At 41.4% G+C, this 23124-nt stretch overlaps 1 protein-coding gene across 1 annotated transcript in view; it reads left to right on the top strand.

Moving 5' to 3' along the window:
* Positions 1-23124, top strand: part of TENM1 (teneurin transmembrane protein 1) — a 349073-nt gene that overhangs the window by 123154 nt on the left and 202795 nt on the right. Inside the window, 1 exon segment of the mRNA XM_070952054.1 lies at positions 10280-10517. Within this exon segment, the coding sequence (XP_070808155.1) occupies positions 10280-10517 (238 nt within the window).

Raw genomic sequence — 23124 nt, forward strand, 5'->3', positions numbered from 1 at the left:
TTTAGTACATTCCAATGACTCTCTGACACTATTTTTTTATTATTATTATTATTTTGACTGTTGAAGTTACTTGGATGGGTAACTTCTCAGATTAACAGTTGCATGATTTAAACTTTTTAGTTATAAAAGTATCTAGAAATGGAACAGGAGAGAATAATTATTGGGCTATTATGGAGGTAGGGAATTCTGGATCTATTTGTTTAGAAATCTAAGTTCTAGGTTCTCCGCTGAAGAGTTATATAATTTTCTCAAGAGTAAGACTAAAAGAGCCTTGGTGGTGCAGCGGACTAAACTGCTGTTAAAGTAGCACTTAGCTGCCAGCTGCCTGCAATTACTGTAAGTTCAATTCTCACCAGGCTCAAGGTTGACTCAGCCTTCCATCCTTTCGAGGTAGGTAAAATGAGGACCGGGATTGTGGGGGCTATAAGCTGACTCCGTATAAAATAGAACACATCTTGGGGTGGCCAAAAAGCCCTACTAAGCAGGTATATACAAAAGTATGAAGGCTATTGCTTAATGCATTGTAAGCTGCCCTGAGTCTCCAGAGAAGGGCAGCATATAAATCAAACTAAGAAAGAAAGAAAGAAAGAAAGAAAGAAAGAAAGAAAGAAAGAAAGAAAGAAAGAAAGAAAGAAAGAAAGAAAGAAAGAAAGAAAGAAAGAAAGACGGACCAGGAAATGCTGCAGAAGAAGCCAAAACAAGATAGATTGAAAGATTCATGTATATCTATCTATTTATCTATCTATCTATCTATCTATCTATCTATCTATCTATCTATCTATCTATCTATCTAATAAGACGAGGTGTAACACTTAAAATTAATAATTTATCATATATTGGATGGGTTGATCCTAATTGGAAGAAGCACTCCTGAAGGTACCAAACAATCAAGCCATATAGGATTTGATAGATTAAATCTAGAGCTCAGAAACCTCCAATACACCAAATCCAGATTCACAAATCCAGATTTATTCACCAAAAGATAAGTCATCACATTTTGCACCAGCTTCTTAATAAAGGCAGCCCCATGTATGTTGCTATAGTCATGGTGGTACATGACACCGTGTGGCCAAGTGGGCCACAACTGATGTACCAGGTACAACTGTGCAATATTTCCTCCTTCCACTTGGCTATCTAGTAGTGATCCTAAGGGGACTGTCAAACATATGTTGTTTCAGGTAGAGTGCCGTTAAGATCCATAGTTAACTCAGAGTTTAAGCAGCATAAACAGTGAGCAAGCAGCAGCTTTGTCTTCTATGATTCTGTGTCAACCATCACCCCAGGGAGGTTCTAATACGGCAATGATACCACTATAATGACTCTCAGGAACTATGTATCACCAACATAGTGACAATTCCTTATTCTAAATGTATGGATGACCACTCCCAGCCTAATTCTCAATCCTATAGATCAGGGGTGTCAAACTCGATTTCAGTGAGGGCTGCATCAGGGTTGTGTTTGACCTCAGGAAGGGGGGGCGGTGTGTGCGTGTGGCCGGTAGAGCATGGCCAGCTCAACGTCACTTGTCGAGGCTCCATTTTCGGCTGTGATGGCCTCCTGCAGCCCTCTGCCAGCAAAAACGGAGCCTGGGGGGGCCGTGCACAGCCCGGCTAGCCTCTGTTTTTAGCCATGATGGCCTCCTGCAGCCCTCTGCCAGCAAAAACGGAACCTGGGGGGGACGTGCACAGCCCGGCTAGCTTCTGTTTTTAGCCGTGATGGCCTCCTGCAGCCCTCTGCCAGCAAAAACGGAGCTCGGGGAAGCCACACGTGGCCTGCCCGAGCTCCATTTTCAGCTGCGACAACCTCCTGCAGCCCTCTGCCTGTAAAAACGGAATTCAAGCTGGCTGGAAGACGGATGCAGGAACCCATCATGGCTTGGGCATGGCCTGGGCAGTCTGTGCGTGGCCTCCCTGAGCTTATTTTCTCTGGCAGAGGGCTGCAGGAGGCCATTACGGTCAAAAACGGAGCCTGGGAGGGCCATACGCAGGCCTCCCAAGCTTTGTTCTCGCTGGCAGAGGCACTGCGGGCTGATCCTTCACTGCGGGCCAGATCTAAGCACCCTGCGGGCTGCATCCGGCCCACAGGTCTTGAGTTTGACAGTCCTGCTATAGATCGTAAGAATGGATTTCCTCCATACTTTGAATCTAACTGCTCACCACTATCCTATCTTGATCTCAGAATGGGAACGGAATAGTGAAGATAGATGACAGATCTTCAAATGGAATTTGAGTTTCTGTGACCACAATAGACTGGTGAGTCTATATTAATACATTAGTCATACATTAATGGTAGAAATGTGAAAAGTAAGGTAATTTAGAATGCCAGGTTTTAAAGGGAACATGGATACATCAGACATTATGTCTGTTTGTGGGGGAAAGTAGCAATGAGTAGGACCGAAATGTTCTGAAGCGAAGTCATGTGATAATAGCATTCTGTCTGGCAAAGAAGACAATGCAATAAATTAAAAAAGAACAAACACACTTCCTGAAAGGTTTTGAGCAGTATCTGGAAAAATACATACTAGAGTACTAATGAATTTTGGAAGAAAAGAAGCTCTCCCAACCCAAGCAAACCCAACTCTGAAATGGAGGGGGTCACCTTACATTCCCTGTTAAGAATTGAAGAAATTATCAAAAACAAGGAAGTGGTTAAGAGATGCAAATGATTGCAAGCATGGCTTCTGAAAAGCTGTAGATATATTTGAAAATGAGCCTAGGTTTGTGAGAGAGAGGTTTGCTTTCTTCTGTTGTTGCTGTTGTTTGTTTTTATGTATACTGCTGTTGTATATGGAAATGAGGGCTGAAAATATGGAACTCCCTATAGAAGAAGGGAGGAGGAGGAGGAGGAGGGACAGAAAAAGGGAAGGGAAAAGGACAAGAAGAAGGAGGAGGAGGGAGAAGGAGAAATCCTACTCTCAGTAAACCAGATTATTTCATATTTTTTGAGTGTGGCTGAATCCAAAACCCAGTTCATATTGCAATTCGGTGCATTGCTTTGAATCCACTTGAGTTGCCAAATTGATTTGATTGGAAGAGTTATTTAAAAAGCATATGTTGACATATGGAAAAGTCCACTGGAATTTCTAATCCATTCCACAGCCCTCACTTTGCAATGATCTCATAAAACCAGCTGATAGTTCGGGGATTCAATCTGGAGAGGTAATTAGATTGCATTACTTTCCTTTTTTTTTTTAGTAATTTTTTTTAATTTTTTAAGACAAACAAACATTTAATACATCAATCCTCCCTTCCTTGTGACGTCTCAGTGTTATCTTCTAGGCTTCTTCTCCATCTTCCATAAGTTTCTTCTATCTTCATATTCATCCAAACCATTCTAACATTTCATTTCTAAATCAATATTATTATTAATAAAATTTTATTATATATTAGAAACATAAAACAGAATAAAGACTACAACGAAACACAATCACATACATACGGCTGAGATTGATTCAACCCCCATATATCTACAGTTTCTAAATAACATTACATATCATCATACTACAGCTTCAATTTGATTTATCATACTGCATCTTGCATTTGTTAATCTTATATCTAATATTCCCTTATTTATATTTAGCTTGCTGTTTATGTATCTGTGCTACATGCTTCCCTAACATCTACCTCATGACATTTTTACTTCTATTCATTGGTACCATTTATCCCAGCTTTGATTGAAAATTGATTCTTGTCTATCTTTAAGTATATATGTTAATCTATCACATTCTGCACACCACAAAATTTTGTTGATAATCATCTGATCCGATGGTATTTCCTTCCCTTTCCAAAGTTGCGCATATGCAATTCTAGCTGCAGTGGTAATGTGTATGAAAAGGTACCAGTCTGCTTTCCTTATGCCCCCAGGGTTTATTCCTAGCAAGTAGACCTCTGGTCTCAGTTGAAAACTGACTCTGTAATCTCCATGAGCCAAACTTTGATCTTACTCCAATAGTTTTGGGCTTGTAGACATGTCCACCATTGGTGGTAAAATGTACCCCTGGCTGACCCACATTTCCAACATTCTGCTGAGGTTCCAGAGAACATCTTTGCGATTCTTGCTGGTGGTATATGATTGCATCACTTTCCTATTGAAGCTTTGCGCGTGCCTCATAGTTTGAAAGAAAAGGAAAAAAAGTTCCAACTGAAAGCAGATCTTTAAAGGGAACAAATGAGCATGTTTCGTGGAGCCTTGCATGTTAAATACAAAATGTCTAAGCTTCATCACTTTTTAATGCATTGCTTTAAATGTGCAATTTCAGCAGCAAACAATATAGTACTACAGCGTTGTCAAAAAATGATGGAACAGTTTGATTATTTTCTCGTTTTGGGGATGGAGAACATACAGTAATTTGTAATTTCTTCAAATGTGCTATGGAAATGCTTCCATTTTAGCTTTAGCCAAGCTTACAAACATGTTTGCAGTCAACTAATAGCAAGGCAAGTGCAGAAGACTTATTTATGGACAAAATGACTCTTTTTCAGACTGTATATTAATATATATTTGGAGGTGGGTGAGTTCTGTTAGAGAGCCACTGTGTCCTGTTTATGCTGTTGGATATAATCAGTGGTGGGATTCAAATAATTTAACAACCGGTTCTCTGCCCTAATGACCAGCTGGGTGGGCGTGGCCATGGTGGGCGTGGCCATGGTGGGCGTGGCCAGGGGGTATGACAGGCAGCACTCGGCCTCCTGCACCCCTCTGGGAGAAAAAATGGGCCGGGGGGGTGCCGCCCCCTGTGCCCCTTTTTAGGCCTAGTAGACCTTCCTGAAGCCTCCTGGGAACAAAAACGGACCATGGGGGGGCACTGCACCCCCCCCTGTGCCCCATTTTGGGCCTAGTAGGTCTCCCTGCACTTACCTGAGAGCCAAAATGGGGCACGTGCGGACTCCTGGAAGATATGGGGAGGGGAGGGGTGCAGCCAGCCAGCAATTTAACTACCGGTTCGCCCAAACCAGCCCGAACTGGCTGAATCCCACCACTGGTAACTTTTATTGCCACAGCTGCAGTTATTAAGTTGGTAACACATTTGTCATGTGAATCTGGCTTCCCCATTGACTTTGCTTGTCAGAAGGTCGCAGAAGGTGATTTCAAGACCCCAAGATATTGCAAACGTCATAAACATTAGTCAGTTGCCAAGTGTCCGAATTTTGAATCACGTAACCATGGAGATGCTATAATGGTTATACATTTGAAAAACAGTTATAAGTCACTTTTTTTTCAGTACCATTGTAACTTCCAGCAGTCACTAAACAAACTGTTGGAAATCAAGACTACCTATATTTTATGATTATTACTCTAATATATTTTACGTTATTGTCACGATACTACTCTTAACAAATAGGGTTGGCTAATAAATATGATAAATAAAACAAAAAGATAAATAAGTAATTAAATCCTTAATTTTGAGAGAGACTGAGGTGTAAAAGAGGCTTCAAATGTTATAGAATCCTGCATTCCCATTCGAAGAATTTCACCCAGGACCTCATATGCTTTGGACTAATTTCTTTTTTTTCCTTGTTAACATTTTTATTGAGTTATAAGATAAAATAAGATACAAAATAGGAAAGAAAACAGGAAAACCATGGGGAGGAAGGGAGGAAGAGAAGAGAGGAAGGAAGGATAAAATATTCTGATTCCTCTCTTTCTTTAATTGTCAACGTCAATCTACTCATTTCTGCACAATCCAATATTTTCTTAATTACTTCTCCCTCTGTAGGGATTATCTCTGTTTTCCATCTTTGCGCAAATGCTATCCTCGCTGCAGTTATACTGTAACATGTATAATCAAATATATATTTTCTTTACTAAATTTCTCTGGTAAGATACCCAATAGGAGCAGTTCAGGTTTTAAATCTATATATTGTTGTATCATTTCTTCTAACCATGTTTTAATTTTAATCCAATAATTTTTCGCTTCTGGACAGGTCCACCACATATGATAATACAAACCTGGTATCTGATGACATTGCCATCATGACCTAGTTCAGAGGTCTTCAAACTTGGCAGCTTTAAGACTTGTGGACTTCAACTCCCAGAATTCCCCAGCCAACTACGCTGGTTTGGGGACTCCTGACCTAATTCTTCAGTTTTTTAATAGTTAAAATGTATATTCAGAAGACTCAGTAAAGTGGGAATATTGGGCATTTGTGCCTGGTGGTGGCAAAATCTTTCTGCCTCTTATCTTAGTTTTCATGTTTGTGACTTAAAAAGAGGATTTTAATTTTTCTTCTCCAATAGCTGTGGAAAGGATCCTGCTAATGCTTCCAGTTAATCTAATCTACCAGGTTCTGATTATACTGCTTATTATTATGCATTAATATTAATAGCTTCTCAAAGAACATCTTCCAAATTAATTTAGCCTGAGAAAGATTTCAATTTCTGATACCCACTTTCTCTTTTTTCCCATTCTCTTGGTCACTGATTCTCTTTCTCTCTCCTTCTCCCTCTCTTTCATTTTCAGAGAGAGAAAGAGACTGTGTGTCAGTAAAACTGTTCATTCATTCAAGAATGCATTCATTCCTGAAAAAAAGTTTCTTGGGAGGAAGGGTGTTTGCTAGAGCTAAATAGTTTCTCCTGTTCTATCTTAATTTTAAAGATATCGGTGTTTGCAACATGAATGTTCCTTTCACAGCTTGATTTCCCCCTCAATTAAATTCAGCGTTGGTGAAAGGAAGTGTTGGGTTGACTGAGTGGCAGCATACTCTCAGGTTATGACTAATTTGATAAAGCGTGGTGGCTTAATGATGCTAGAGTCTCAGCTGCAGAGGTTCCAGTCCTAGCATTGTGTGGCAGGGTGAGCTCCTGTCACTTGCTTCAACTTCTGTCCACCTAACAGTTTGAAAGTGTGTTCTATGCAAGTAGATACATAGTGCCACTTTGGTAGGGAGACGAGCTGGTGCTCTGTGAAGGCAGGCAGATTCCTGATGGCTCTGAACCTTCCAGGTTGTGGGGTCCACTTGTGAGGCAGCTTTAGGAAGGGAGGGAGTCTTGGGTGACACTTCAGGAAGAGCCACTCGTCTTTTTCTCTAGTGCGAAGCCAGCTCACCCTCCTTGGGAAGTGTACAAGTGTGTCCTATAACAGAGCTGGTACCTTGGAAAGCCAAATACTATTCTGCAATAGTATTGTGGTCTCCTGGCTACTGTAAGCATGCCATACAACAACAACAACAATAATAATTGATCTGATTTTATTCCAAAACCTAAACAATACCATAAAACCTTCAACAAACTCCACCATACATTTGATTATTGCGTTGATCCCTGTGGTTTGCTGTAAATTCAGATCCGAGCAAGATGGGTTGTTCTCCGCAGGTCTTTTTGGACCTTTTAACGGTACTCCTAAGCATCTTTGGTTATCTGCATGAGGTCATGTTTCAATAGAAACTCTAAGCCAGGTGTGTCCAACCTGCCCTGGACAACTAGTAATGTGACCCCAGAAGATCATAAAAAATTAACATTATGTGATTCATATACTTTAATATAGTATATATTTTATATGTGGCCCAACACGATTCTTCTTCACTCATTGCAGCCCAGGTGAGCCAAAAGCGTGGACACTCATATGCTCCTATTCTACTCCATCTACAAGGACTCTAAACAGACTTTCATTAATTTGATGCTAAGAAATTTCTGGGTAGGGAGCATGATTTTTGATTAAGGGTACATCTTTCAAAGAAGGACTCAAAAATGTGTCTTCCCACGTCACCCAGTTTTGTGCTGCCATTATACAAAATATGCCGTACCATTCATTCCGTTTGGAGCTTCTTACAATACCATTTTTATTCTGTTTTATTTTATGATATCTGTTATTGATTATTTTTAGATCTTAATATACTTACTACTTTTCTGTTGTGGAAAAATTGAAGAACTAGGAGTTCTACTACAGATAGTCCTTGTTTAAAGACTGGTTGCGTAATGACCATTTAAAGTTAAAGCTCCCCAGGGCTAATTAGGACCCAATTTCAAAATTCCGACAACCAGTCTCAGGCAGTCATGTGGTTGCATTTTGGGCACTTGAAAAGTAGCTCACATTTATAGCTGTTTATAGCATCCCAGCTTGTTTTTTTTTTGTTGTTGTTGTTGTTTTGTTTTGTTGTTTTTGCCAGTTTCTGGCAATTACTTTGAGTTTCTAGCAAAAACACATCTGTTGTGGGAAACTTAATGACCATGGTGTTTGCTTAACAATCATCACAAAAAAGGTCACAAAAGGACATGACTTACCACCATCATTCCAGGTTCAATTGTGATTGTAAATTTAAGGACTATCTATATTAGATATAAGGGACACGGTGGCTCAGTGGCTAAGATGCTGAGCTTGTTAATCGAAAGGTCGGCAGTTCAGCAGTTTGATCCCTAGTGCTGCATAATGGGGTGAGCTCCCGTTACTTGTCCCAGCTTCTGCCAACCTAGCAGTTCGAAAGCAGGTAAAAAATGCAAGTAGAAAAATAGGGATCACCTTTGGTGGGAAGGTAACAGCGTTCCGTGCGCCTTTGGTGTTGAGTCTTGCCAGCCACATGACCACAGAGACATCTTTGGACAGCGCTGGCTCTTCGGCTTTGAAATGGAGATGAGCACTGCCTCCTAGAGTTGGGAATGACTAGCACATATGTGCAAGGGGAACCTTTACCTTTACCTTTACCTTATATTAGATATCTTCTTGGGTCTTCCCTTAGTGCTGTAATAAGCTGATTTAATTTGATCCACGCAAGAAGAAACAAGGTTTCATAGGAATACATTTTGTGAGTGTTTCAATGGGAATTGAATTAAGCTCACAGATAGTTGGAGAGCCAGCTTGATCTAGTGGTTAAGGCACCGGGTTAGAAACAGGGAGACTGTGAGTTCTAGTCCTGCCTTAGTCATGAAAGCCAGCTGAGTGACCTTGAGCCAATTCTTCTATCTCAGCCCAACTCACCTCACAGGACTGTGTCAAGGTTCCGACTAATGAACCCAAACAAATCAGAACTCTGAGACTTGAATCCACCTCAAAGGTCTTCTTTATTGAGTACATCATATTGGCAGAGATTAAAGGAAAACCAACTCTAAATAATTCCTACGGTTTCAGTATAATTAAAAGAAGAAATAAACCCATCCCCAAAGTGTCTAGGGCGGCTGGATATTCCCGGCCATAGAAAATAGTGCCAGCCATGTTGAAGACTGGCTCCTTCAAATGTCAAAAGTCGTCTCTTTTGTAGGGTCATCCATTCTTTCACCCAAATCAAGTTCGCTGTTTGGTGATAGAGCTCCCAATTTGGGAGTCCAAATCCTCCTCTATTTTTGGGTTCTTGTAACATTTTAAGTCTAATCCGCGGCCTCTTTCCCTGTCAGATAAATTTAGATATATTCCTATCCAAATTTGTAAATAACTCTTTATTCAACCTTACCGGGGCTGTTTGGAATAGAAATAACCATTTGAGTAACACGCACATCTTAATGGTTGCCACCCTTCCCAAAATTGATAGCTGGAGATTTTTCCATCTTTCTAGACCTCTGAGCATCTGGTTGAAAAGAGGAAGACAGTTATCCTCCTTTATGGAGGAGCATCTGGCAGTCAACCATATACCCAGATAGTTAATTTTATTTGTTATTCTTAAACCCATTAACTGTTCCATCCCCAAGTGTCACAGGTCATGTTAGCCAATTGGCGGGCTTTCCAGGCACTCCTTCCCCAACCTTATCCTTCTCCATGGAGATGACCTTGGTTCCCATGAGAAAGTTCTTTGTTGTGTCTAATGAGGTATTCCAACCTCCTTCCCCGCTTCCCCTTCTGTGTGGCAACTGAAACAGTAAAATGGCTTCTGCCAGGTTCAGTTTGAAGTTGATAGACTGTTGGTGCGGGGAAAATAGGAGAAAGGTATGTTGGATATGTTTGTCACCTTATGTTATTTGCAAAAAAAAAAAAGGTAGGATGCAAATAAACAAAATGTGACATCTTTGATATATTGACTTAAATTTCCAGACAATGTTGTAATCCTATGGGACCAAGGCACTCTGTTCTTTGTTGCTTAAAATAACAGAATAACAGAGTTGAAGGGACCTTGGAGGTCTTCTAGTCCAACCCCTGCTCAAGCAGGAAACCCTATACCATTTCATACAAATGGTTGTCCAGTCTCTTCTTAAAAACTTCCAGTGTTGGAGCACGCACAACTTCTGGCTAATTGTTCTCACTGTCAGGAAATTTCTCCTTAGTTCTAGGTTGCTTCTCTCCTTGATTAGCTTCCATCCATTGCTGGAAAATAATAATTTGGCTTCTTTGTTTTGTTTGCTTTCTCCCTGAATGCAGAAATGCCAGGAAGCCCACGCAACCAGTTTACCTTCAGACCACTGCCACCTCCGCCGCCACCTCCCCATGCGTGCACCTGCAGCCGAAAGCCTCCTTCAGCAGCCAACTCCCTCCAAGCCAGATCGTTGACCACCCGCAGCCAGCCGAATCCAGCCGCCCCATCGCCCACAAATACCCAGGACTCTGTGCATCTTCATAACAGTTGGGTTCTGAACAGTAACATACCACTGGAGACCAGGTAAAGCATTTCAAAATCTGTCCTTGAACATGTCTGCAAGCTAAGAGTCGGCAGGAATCAAAGAAAGCAGCACAACAAGATAGAATAACAGAATAACTGTTCTGTCCCCGTCTCACACACGCACCCCCACAGACAGGCAACAGCTAAAGAACTCAGCCAACAACAGTTTTATCTGGTATCAGAATTGGCAGCAACCCAGTGGCTGGCTGCCAGGTATTCTTTACTCACGAGGGGGGAGTTTCTCCCTTCGTCCGGGAACAAAGCCAAAATACAATAATCAACAAAGTCCAGTAAATACAAAGAAGGTCGTCCGATATCCGTTTTTTGCTTGTCACAGAGCTGAACCGGACACCACACCCTCTTTTATACCCTGTGGGGTGTGGTCCAATGACTCAGCCTAATCCCTGGCACACCTCTTCTTCTGTTGCACGCACTTATCTCTGCAACGCTGCCGAGGATCCAGCCAAGACTCATCTCCTCATTACTGTCCACCTGTGGCTGCGTGGACGTGCTTGGCCCCGGGCCTATCTCTTGACCTTCGGCAGACACCGAAGGCATTGCCAGAGAGGAGAGTCCTGAAGAGGGAGGCCTTGCCAACTCCTCTCCTTCACTCTCGGAGCCCTCTCCTGCCAATAACACAGGCTCAGGTAACGGAGCCACAACACTAACAACATTGAAAGGGACCTTGGAGGTCTTCTAGCCCTACCTCCTGGTCAAGCAGGAGGCCTTGTACCATTTCTGACAAGTGGCTGTCTTGCCAGAACTTTTCTTGAAAGACTCCAGTGATGGAGCACCCATAACTTCTGAAGGAAAGCCATTCCACTGGCTAATTGTTCTCACTGTCAGAAAATATCTGCTTATTTTTAGGTTGAATCTCTCCTTGATCAGTTTCCATCCATTGTTCTTTGTCTGACCTTTGGTGCGTTGGAAAATAGCTTGACCCGTTCCTCTCTGTGGCTATCCCTCAAATATTAGAAAACTGCTATCATGTCTCCCCTGGTCCTCCTCTTCACTAGACTAGCCATGCCAAATTCTTGTAACCGTTCTTCAAATATATTTTAGCCTTCAGTCCCCTAATCACCTTTGATGCTCTTCTCTGCACTCTTTCTAGAGTCTCAACATCTTTTTTATTGTGTAGTGACCAACACTGGATGTATTTATGGTCTTCTGCAGCATCCTGCTGTCACATTACTGCATTTTATGACAGTTTTGCCAAAAACTGACCTTGATTTCTGTTTTTTTGGCAAAACTGTGCCAATAGTAAACCATTGGTTTGTTTAATGACCACAGTGTTCACTTAATGACTGTGGATTTGCTTAACAACTCTAATGATTTACTTAACGGCCATTGTGAACATGGTCATAAAATTGGGCTAGTCATGTGTCCAAACCATTTTACAACCATGATGGGCAGGATCCATTATGGCCATAAGTCGAGGACTACTTATAATTACAACCTTGTATTCCAGGCAGGGATACTGTATATGTCCCCCACTTTCTTAGCTTTTCTGGGCAAGTTTCAAAAATATAATAGATGATCATACAAACATGAAATGTAGACCAATGCAAACTAAAAAAAAAAAGGAATGGCTTCATATTATAATATTTTGAAAATCTAGGTGATTATGTTTTTAACCACTTTCTGGTTAACCACTTTAACCACTTTCTGGGATTCAGATGCTTCAGATCAATAGACAATTAGTTCCATGACCTGAGTTACATACAGAAAGCAGAATTAATTATTGATCTCAGACACATCTTTAGTTGTGGGATCAACCAAAGATGCCCCATTGATGGCTTAGTAAACCACAGGAAAGTAGACATTTCTTCTAATTAACTTAGGTGGCTGAGTGACTAGAACGCTGAGCTTGTCGATCAGAAAGGTCGGCAGTTCAAATCCCTAGTATAGGTCTCGCGCGTGAGCAAGGGGTTGAACTAGATGACCTCCAAGGTCCCTTCCAACTCTGTTACTGTTACTTTGAAAGAGGAGAAGGAATCAGTATTTAATATAATATAATAACAGAGTTGGAAGGGACCTTGGAGGTCTTCTAATCCAACCCCCTGTTTAGGCAGGAAACCCTACACCACTTCAGACAAATGGTTATCCAACATTTTCTTAAAAACTTCCAGTGTTGGAGCATTCACAACTTCTGGAGGCAAGTTGTTCCACTGATTAATTGTTCTAACTGTCAGGAAATTTCTCCTTAGTTCTAAGTTGCTTCTCTCCGTGATTAGTTTCCACCCATTGCTTCTTGTCCTGCCCTCAGGTGCTTTGTAGAATAGTTTGACTCCCTCTTCTTTGTGGCAGCCCCTGAGATATTGGAACACTGAAATCATGTCTCCCCTAGTCCTTCTTTTCACCAAAGTAGACATACCCAGTTTTTGCAACCATTCTTCATATATTTTAGCCTCCAGTCCCCTAATCATCTTTGTTGATCTTCTTTGCATTTGTATATGTTGTATCTCAAATACAGCAATATGCTGTCAACCTCTTACTTGTGTCAGTTTTATTTTCTTCAAAAACTTTGATAAGAAAGCATGTGTAAACCCAGGTCAATTTTTTTTCCTTCTCTTTTCTTCTTCTATGCGCTATAAAGAGTACTGTAAGCTTCTAATTTCCTTTTAAGCAGTTTACCAATCTCAAAACGTGATGTTTTGTTAAACCAGTGTTAAAAGAGATCAGTCAGATATCCTGAATCTGCATTTACTTAAAAGCCGCTACAATAAACATTTGTGTAATGGTTTTATACCTTCAAAATGAGTTGAAAGCTAATTGCAACTTGTACATTAGGGAAACAGTGCAGCTGTAAAAGTAACATATGGATAAGCTCCTCTGAAGTGTTCAGCAATCCTGGCTTCAGAAGAATTATCCTAATGCTGCTTAAAATAGCAAAAAAAAATCTGTCTCTTGGGTTTTGGAAAAGTAGATATAGTAACAAAGAATGGACAACATCTTTGAGCATAGAATTGTTGTTGTTGTTAGTTGCGAAGTCATGTCCAACCCATCGCAACCCCATGGACAATGTTCCTCCAGGCCTTCCTGTCCTCTACCATCCTCTGGAGTCCATTTAAGCTGACGCCGACTGCTTCAGTGACTCCATCCAGCCACCTCGTTCTCTGTCTTCCCCTTCTTCTTTTGCCCTCAATCTTTCCCAGCGTTAGGCTCTTCTCCAGTGAGTCCTTCCTTCTCACTAAGTGGCCAAAGTATTTGAGTTTCATCTTCAGGATCTGGCCTTCTAAAGAGCAGTCAGGGTTGATCTCCTCTAGGACTGATTGCCTTGTAGTCCAAGGGTTTGATCGCCTTGCAGTCCAAGGGACTCGCAGGAGTCTTCTCCAGCACCATAGTTCAAAGGCCTCAATTCTTTGGCGCTCAGCCTTTTTTATGGTCCAACTTTCACAGCCATACATTGCAACTGGGAAAACCATAGCCTTGACTATACTCACTTTTGTTGGCAGGCTGATGCCTCTGCATTTTAGTAAGCTATCTAGATTTGCCATAGCTTTCCTCCTCAGGAGCAAGTATCTTTTAATTTCTTGGCATAGAATAGAATATAGAATAACAGAGTTGGAAGGGACCTCGGAGGTCTTCTAGTCCAATCCCCTGTTTAAGCAGGAGACCCCCTTTCATTTCAGACAAATGGTTGGTTCTTAAAAGCCCCCAGTGATGGAGCACACACAACTTTTGGAGGCAAGCTATTCCATTGGTTAATTGCTCTCGCCATTATGAAATTTCTCTTTGATTCTAGATTGGTTCTTTCTTTGTTAAGTTTCTTTCCATTGCTTCTTGTCTTGCCTTTTGGTGCTTTGGAAAATAGTTTGACCCCCTCGTCTTTGTAGAGTCATGGTGTCATAGTGGTTAGAATGCAGTACTGCAGGCTACTTCTGCTGAGTGACAGCTAACGGCAGCTCGGCAGTTCGATTCTCACCGACTCAAGGTTGACTCAGCCTTCCATCCTTCTGAGGTCGGTAAAATGAGGACCCAGATTGTTGAGGGCAAGAGGCTGACTTTGTAAATCGCTTAGAGAGGCTGTAAAAGTATTATGAAGCGGTATATAAGTCTAAGTGCTATTGCTATATAAGAGCCGTAGTGATGTAGTGGTTAGAATGCAGTATTGCAGGCTAATTCTGCCAACGGCCAGGAGTTCAATTCTGACTGGCTCAAGGTTGACTCAGCCTTCCATCCTTCCAAGATTGGGGACCCCAAAATGATGGGGCAAACCCAGATTGTTGGGGGCAATGTGCTGACACTGAAAACCGCTTAGAGAGAGCTGTAAAGCACTGTGAAGCGCTATATAAGTTTAAGTGCTAAGTGCTAGGAGCCTCTCAAAGAGGGATGAGAAGAGGGATGCAACTCAATATGCAGAGGAATATTAAAATAATGTCCTGTGAAGAGATTGGAGAGCCATTTATCTGCCATATAGGGTCTCCTGCTTGAGCAGGGGGCTGGACTAGAAGATCCCTTCCAACTCTATTATTCTTTTATTCTGACATAAAGAGAAGGCAAAATTGTTTAAGATCTGTGGGCTGAAGGTTCTAAAAACATGACAATAAAACTGTGAATATACAACGTTGCGATGATTCCGGTGTATTTACCAAAATATACCATCTCAAGAAACAAAGATTGTAAACCCTGGTCTTCTCTTATCACCCATTAATTGACCTTTTAATTAGCATATTTGTTTGTTTGTTTTTTAGATGCTCATCCAGCTTTTATTACCTTGTAAGTAACTCAAGGAAGCAAACATGCATAAATCTCCTTCTGCCTCCTTTTTTCCCCCACAACAACCATTTAACATGAGTTGGGTTGGAAGAGAGTAACTCATCTAAGCTGATCAGCTTTCATGCTTAAGGCGAGACTAGAACTCATGGCCTCCTGCTGATTGGCCCAACATCACCTAACTGGCTTTCATGCCTAAGGTAGGACTAGAACTCACTGTCTCCTGGTGATTGGCCCAACGTTCCCCAGCCAGCTTTCATGCCAGAAGCAGGACTAGAACTCCCAATCGCCTGGTTTCTAGGCCAGTATCCTAACCACTATAACAAGCTAGCTAGAACATCACAAACAAAGTTAAAAATATGCAAATAAACTACCATCCACAGCTTGCAAGCAGCCAGGTGTGAATAAAAGTTATTTCTAATGGTTCTCAGCAAACAGCTTGTTGGAGTTTTATCTCCTGCACTTATGATGTTACTTAGTATGCTAGATAGATAAATATTCTTTATTACAGTCATTGATCAAGCAATATTTAGTATGGCAAGAAAGCCTTTGCAAACCCAAACCGCTAATTTGGAGAATTAAACTCTCCAACACATATTTTTAACTATTCTCTGTCATTGCCTTATCTTTGCCTAGATCATGACAATAACACCCATTTTTCGTACATTGAGTGACTTCGTAGAAATATTATACAGTGGATGTTTTAATAGGCAGGTGCTTACCAAATATCAGTAAACTGAGTGAAATGTTGATGTTACTTCTTTTCATTTACAAAAGCATGCAAATAACAAACCACATAATGTCTGAATGCAAAGATCTGTGGTTTATTGCAACTATAGTAGTAGGGGACAACCAGCTTATAGAGCTCAGGATAATTGGTGGGCAGTTACCATTTAATAATTTAAAAGAGGCTGTGGTGGCTTGTCGATCGAAAGGTCTGCAGTTCAACGGTTCGAATCCCTAGTGCCGCATAATGGGGTGAGCTCCCGTTACTTGTCCCAGCTTCTGCCAACCTAGCAGTTTAAAAGCACGTAAAAAATGCAAGTAGAAAAATAGGGACCACCTTTGGTGGGAAGGTAACAGCGTTCTGTGCGCCTTTGGCATTGAGTCATGCCGGCCACATGACCACGGAGACGTCTTTGGACAGCGCTGACTCTTCGGCTTTGAAATGGAGATGAGCCCTGCCCCCTAGAGTCGGGAACGATTAGCATATATGTGCGAAGAGAACCTTTACCTTTACCATCTTACCAATAAAGGAGAATATTTGTAGGGTTGAAATGAGGAGTAGTTGAAGACATTTCACTTCTCATCCAAGAAGCTTCTTAAGAACTTAAGTCCAGTTGCATTTTTTTTGGGGGGGGAAGCACCTTTGAAAGATTCTTGGTGGTCTCTGAGCTTGGTTGTTTTCTTGCAGATTTTTCATTATCAACCAAGCTCAGAGACCACCAAGAATCCTTCAAAGGTTCTTTTTTTTTTCCCCAAAAGGCAAACTGGACTTTGTTTTTCCTTGAAGACGTTTTGCTTCTCATCCAAGAAACTTCTTCAGTTCTTAAGTCCAGTTTGTCTTTTTTTTTAAAAAAGCACCTTTGGGCAACCATACCTGGATAATGGAGACTCTCCATCAGTTACCATCTTGCCCCATCTTCTGTTCCTTCCTTAAGGAAGGCACTTAACCTAATCATAAGTCTGGCCTTAAATTTAAGGCGGAAGAGACGATTGCCTTCTTCCATCGCAAACTCAGCTTCACATCAGGCCTCTGAGATGAATCAGACCAAGAGAGGCTGGTGGTTATCCAATACATTTTAGGTTTGTTTTGCAAAGATGAGATTGGCTTCCTTAAATCTAATCCAGGGGTTTGCAACCTTAAACACCCAAAGAGCCATTTGGACCCGTTTCCCACAAAAAAGAAAACACCGGGAGCCACAAAACCCTTCCCATGCCTGACTATTTCCTGAACGGCTACAAAACTAGCTTATGTAGTTGAATTAAAACATTCTGTTTTCTTCTGAAACTTTTCTTTTCTTGGATTTATCCATGGTTGGCCTACCGGGGGTTGAAAAACTCAATAAATCACATGCCGGCGGGTGTCGCACTTTGGTGGTTGTGACGCGTATTTTGAGTGACAGAGAGCCGCAGTAGAGGGGTGAAAGAGCCACATGCGGCTCCAGAGCCACAGGTTGCTGACTCCTGGTCTAATCCAACATTATAGAGCAAAAATAGCATTATCTATTACTTGATCATCTGAGTCACCTTAGATAACCTATAATCTCTTTCCAGAGGCTGCCTCTATAGTTTCTGCTTAAGCAGAATGCTTAGAGTGTGTTTGTGGGGGAGGTGGATGTTTTTTTTTTGTTTTTTTCTACTTGAACATAAACAAAGTTTTTTTTTTTTTATTTGATTTATATGCCGCCCTTCTCCGGAGACTCAGGGCGGCTTACAATGCGTTAAGCAATAGTCTCTCTTTTTTCTTCTAAAAATGATTAAATGAGACTCACCCTAACAATTGATCTGAAGACAGGTGTTTTTTCCCCCCTTTTGGATAGCTTTTTAACAGTAACACAGTTGGAAGGGACCTTTGGAGGTCATCTAGTCCAACCCCCTACTCACCCAGGAGACCTGTACTAGGGATTCGAACCGCCGAACTGAATGAAAAGGAAGAAAGGGAGGCTGGGGGAGGGGTGGGCAGGATCCTTACACCATCAGACACATGGGATGGCAGCTGTTTTACTGTTTTAAATCTCTGTTGTGTAATAAACTGAAATCTATCTAATAGCTATAAGCTGGGTATTTTTTTTTATTTTTTTTAGGGTCTGTTTGGATGATTTGTAATCTCAAAGAAGATTTAAAGGCATTTATTTCTGTCCCCCTCTTAATACAGAAGAGAGATAATTCAGAATGTACATGTTGTGTGCTCCTAGGGAACCAAATCTACTTCTTAAAACGGATTGGTTACCGTTAGCTTTAGATATATTAAAATATTAAATATTTATTTTTTAAAAAAATAAAATCAGGTCAGGGCTGTTTTTCTTCCAACTGATTTCATTTGTTTTTATAATCACTTTAATATGTTCCTACTCCATCCTACAGTTCTGATGATATTCAGCATGGCTCATGATATCTATCATTATTATTAAGTATTTTCACATGGTTTTATCACAAGGTATTATTTTTTTTAAAAGATCACATGTCTAAATAATTCCTGGACTAAATGGGTTATACTCTAATATAGATTCAAGGAAGTATTTATTTATTTATTTATTGGTTCGATTTATATGCCTCCCTTCTCCGGAGACTCAGGGCGGATTACAATGCATTAAGCAATAGCCTTCATACTTTTGTATATACCTGCTTAGTAGGGCTTTCGGGCCCCCCCAAGCGGTGTTCTTTTTTATGCAAAGTCAGCTTATTGCCCCCACAATGTCCTCATTTTACCTACCTCGAAAGGATGGAAGGCTGAGTCAACTGGTGAGTTGACTCAGTCTCACCAGTTGAGCCTGGTGAGATTTGAACTTGCAGTAATTGCAGGCAGCTGGTATTACTTAACAGTGCTTTAGTCTGCTGCGCCACCAAGTAGCAGAAAAAGAGGGAATTGACAGTAGGATAGGAAACAGAAAAAAAAAATACATCCACTATATATTAATCATCTTTGTTAGGGTAGGAAAATATTGTATCTAGGACAGACTGTATGATACTTGGTCCCTTCCAGCTTTATAAATCTATGATTTTTAACCATCAGAGTGAATTTGCAGGTTGATAATCTGTAGAGATTCTCAGTCATCCAGGTCATTTAACAGATTAACAGAGTTGGAAGGGACCTTGGAGGTCATCGAGTCCAACCCCCTGCCCAAGCAGCAGACCCTACATCTGCCTCTACCTAGGATCGAACTCACAACCTCCTGATTGTGAGGCAAGAGCTCCACCTCTAGGCCATCGGGTCTTGGTCCCAAAGGTGCTTTTTCAGGAGGCAACTGGACTTTCTTGTTTTTTCTTTGAAGATGTTTCGCTTCTCATCCAAGAAGCTTCTTCAGCTCTGACTGGATGGTGGGGAATGGAAGGATTTATATTCCTTGCAGACAGCTGGTCATTTGCATCCATTTAGAGAGTCATGGAAGCACTTGGAAGCTTATCTGTGTCCTCAGGGTCACCTGAGTAGTGCAAATGGTTCCTCTAGTCTGCAATTTTTTCCCTCTGGAAATCCATTCCTACTCCCACACCTGTTGTGGCCCGCCAGTGGCCTGCGTCGATTGTGGCTGATCCCGACGACGAGGAGGCTGGTGTGGTGTCTTGCCAGCAGCCTGCGCAGCCGGCACTCACATCGGACAGTGAGGAGGCTGAAGAGGATGTGGTGCCAGAGGCAGAGACTCAGCCTGGGCCTTCAGAACCTCCAGAGGCTCCTTCAAGTGGAGAGAGCGAAGTGGAGGAGCCTCTCCTCAATGCTCGAGCACGCAGGGCTGCCAAAAGGCAGGAGTGGCTACTCAGGAGGAGGAGGTCTCCTCGAGAGTAAGGCTTGAAGATAATTGGCCACTCCCTTAGCCTATTTAAGTCACACGCTGTTAGTAAGTTTCTTGCTGGAAACAACTTGTAATTATCATCAGAGCATTTTTGGAAAAGTCTTATCGTATCTTGTTTTCTGGGCTGGTTGCCAACCTTTGCCGGACTTTGGTTTATCCTTGCTACTTAATAAATTTGATAAGGACCGTTGGTGTGTGTCAATATCCTCGGGAATCTGGAGCTGGGGCAGAACACCACCATTCGAAGGGTGTTCATCACAAATTGTATAGTTAAAAGTCTGTAGAGATTCTCAGCCATCCAGGCCATGGTTGTCCCAAAGGTGCTTTTTCAGGAGGCAACTGGACTTCCTTGTTTTTTCTTTGAAGACGTTTCGCTTCTCATCCAAGAAGCTTCTTCAGCTCTGAGAGGATAGTGAGGAATGGAAGGATTTATATTCCTTGATATTGCTGTCTTTTAAAACCTCTGGAAGGCACCCACACCCACTTCTCTTGGTCTAGACCAGTGTTTTTCCACTTCGTCAACCTTAAGTTGTGTGGACTTCAACTCCCGGAGCTCATCAGGCATAATGTTTTAAGATATACGAGAGCCCATTTGGACTAGTGGTTAAAGCACCAGCTAGAAAGCAGGAGACTGTGAGTTCAGGTCCCACCTTAGCCATAAAAACCAGCTGGGCCAGTCACACACTCTCAGCCCCACCCAACTCACAGGGCTGTTGTTTTGGAGAAAAGAGGAGAAGGAAGGAATATTAAGTACGTTCGGCTGCCTTGAGTTATTTGTAAAAATAATAAAGGCGGGATACAAATTAAATAAGGTGTGGACTTCAGTTCCCTGATTATTCCAGAATTTGGAATTCGGGAGGCTGACGTCCACACATCTTAAAGTTGCCAAGTTAGGACAAATACACTGCTCAAAAAAATAAAGGGAACACAAGCAGAAGACATCCGAGATCTGAATGAATGAAATAGCCTTATTAAATACTTTGTTCGTTACATACAGTAGTTTTGTGTTCCCTTTGGGTGTTTGAGCAGTGTATAAACTACTGTATGTATGTCAGGTTTCGAGGTCGTCTCAAATAAATTGCATTTCAAACAAAGTCTTTGAAGGAAAACTCCTATTTATTAAGCACGACATTCTAAATCCGGCTTCCATCGAAGCCAAAACTGACTTCCAGACCCAAAACCCTCCCTTTCCATTCCCCACTCCCCTGCACTCATTGGCCATCATCCAAGTCATTCTACCCCTAATCTACTGCTCCAGCTCAAAGGAATTTCCCCCCTCCCATCCCATCTCCTAGGCCCTAGGGGATATTATCTCCAGGGAAAATAAGCAGGTGAAAAGTCAAACATCCCTTTCCAGACGCCTCCGCTTCTTCTTCTTATGTCAGCACTAGAGTGAATGCAGCTTGAAGTGCTGACATCGTAAAGAACAAAGTATTTAATAAGGCTATTTCATTCATTCAGATCCCGGATGCCTTCTGCTTGTGTTCCCTTTATTTTTTTTGAGCAGTATACCAGTTTAGAACTGTGTTTTCAGAGAAAACCCAAAACTGACTCTTTATAGAAGGAAAGATTTTGATGGTGCCCTTTCCATTTATTGTATAAAAGCCTCGGAATGGATGCTTGGTTTAGCATTAGTGATGAAGCAAGATCCTCCATTGCTTCAAAGATAACTGGCTAGCTTAGGGGATGGAGCATAAAAGGCATAATGCATAACATTCTCTTCCAGTTCTTTGCTGCCCATCATTTAACATTAGTAGCCTGCAGTAATTGTTTCTCTTTGCTTAATCATAACACTGGCTTCGCTGGCTCCCAACTCGTTTCGGGGAAAGCTGACTTTAGCCGAGTATTAAAAAGGAATTTGGAAGACGGAAGCGCTATCTTCTTATAGAGGCATAAGAAAGGGGAAACTGAAAACCTTGGTTTGTTTCAGGATGCAGGGAAGCTTTATCTCATGGACGATGGTTTTGAAGATAAGGGATATAAAGCCTTTTACAAGCTTTGAAATAGACAGGAAACCAATGCAAGGATTTAAAGAGGGGCACCAGGTGGTCAGGATAACAAGAGAAGGAAATCGTAGCATCGGGATAATCCTTAATAGCAAAGGTATTTTTTAAAAAAAAGATGCAAGGGAAATGGAAAAAAAAAATGTTAGCAGAGCAGATTTAAAAACTGTAACATCATAGCACATAAATACAGGCAGGCAGCATTAATGAACAAATACATGGAGAGCTTTTCTGTCCTTTGAACATTTGGGATAATAAAATGTGTTTAAACTAATACTTAAAGAGCGATAGAAAGTAGCCCATCTCTCTCCAGGTAGAAACGCATAAACAAGGTCCAGCAACAGAAAAAGCTCTAATTCAGCCATTATCCACCCTAACTTTGAAGACAATTAACATCCTGGAGCAAAGTCTTGCCTAACCTCTTCCAATCCTATTGATGATACCAAGACCATCTCGTTCTTAAACACAATGTCACAACTGTTTTAAGAAGATAACGATTGTGACAAGCTGCAGGGAGAATGTCAGACAATAAAGGATAAAGAAAAAGCTCAATTTTGCACGTTCTTCTTGCCACTTTATACAGGTAGTCCTCAATTTATGATCACAATTGAGCCCAAAATTTCTCCTGTTAAGTGAGACATAGGTTAAGGGAGTTTGGTCCCATTTTACAATATTTCTTGCCACAGTTGTTAAGCGAATCGTTACAGTTGATAAATTAATAATCTGGTTGTTAAGTGAATCTGGCTTTCCTATTGATTTTTGCGTCCAAAGGTGATCATATGACCCCAGGACATAAGTATGAACCAGTAGCCAAGCATCTGAAATTTGATCACATGATCATGGAGATGCTGCAAAGGTCATAACTGTGAAAAATGGTCATAAGTCACTTTCTTCAGTGCCGTTGTAACTTTGAATGGTCACTAAATGAACTATTGTAAGTTGAGGACTACCTGTATAAATTTATTCCCCCCCCACCCCACATGCTGTAGAACAAAGAACTCAGATTCTGTTGTCTCCATTCTCCTACGCATGTGTGGTTGGCACATATGATTTGCCTTGTTGTTCTGTCCCCATTCCACTTACGCACCCCCACAGACGGCCCAGAGTTAATAAGCCACACGACAAAATTCTTTGAAAATAAAGCTGGCAGCAACCCAGTGCCTAGCTGCCAATTCAGACTTTACTCACACAAAACAAAGATTAGACTGCCAGCATTCCGATAAAACAGGCAGAGTTTTCAACAATACAAGGATTAATCCAAATGCAGTCCGATAAAGCAGGCAAAGTCCAGTAACGCAGAGATCATGGATTATTTCTAGTTTTTGCTCGTCACAAACTGAACCAGCCACCACACCCACATTTATACCCTGTGGGGTG

Source organism: Pituophis catenifer, unplaced genomic scaffold (assembly GCF_029215685.1).
Source record: "Pituophis catenifer annectens isolate HBS135680 unplaced genomic scaffold, rPitCat1.0.hap2 SCAF_11, whole genome shotgun sequence".
NCBI classification, from domain to species: domain Eukaryota; kingdom Metazoa; phylum Chordata; class Lepidosauria; order Squamata; family Colubridae; genus Pituophis; species Pituophis catenifer.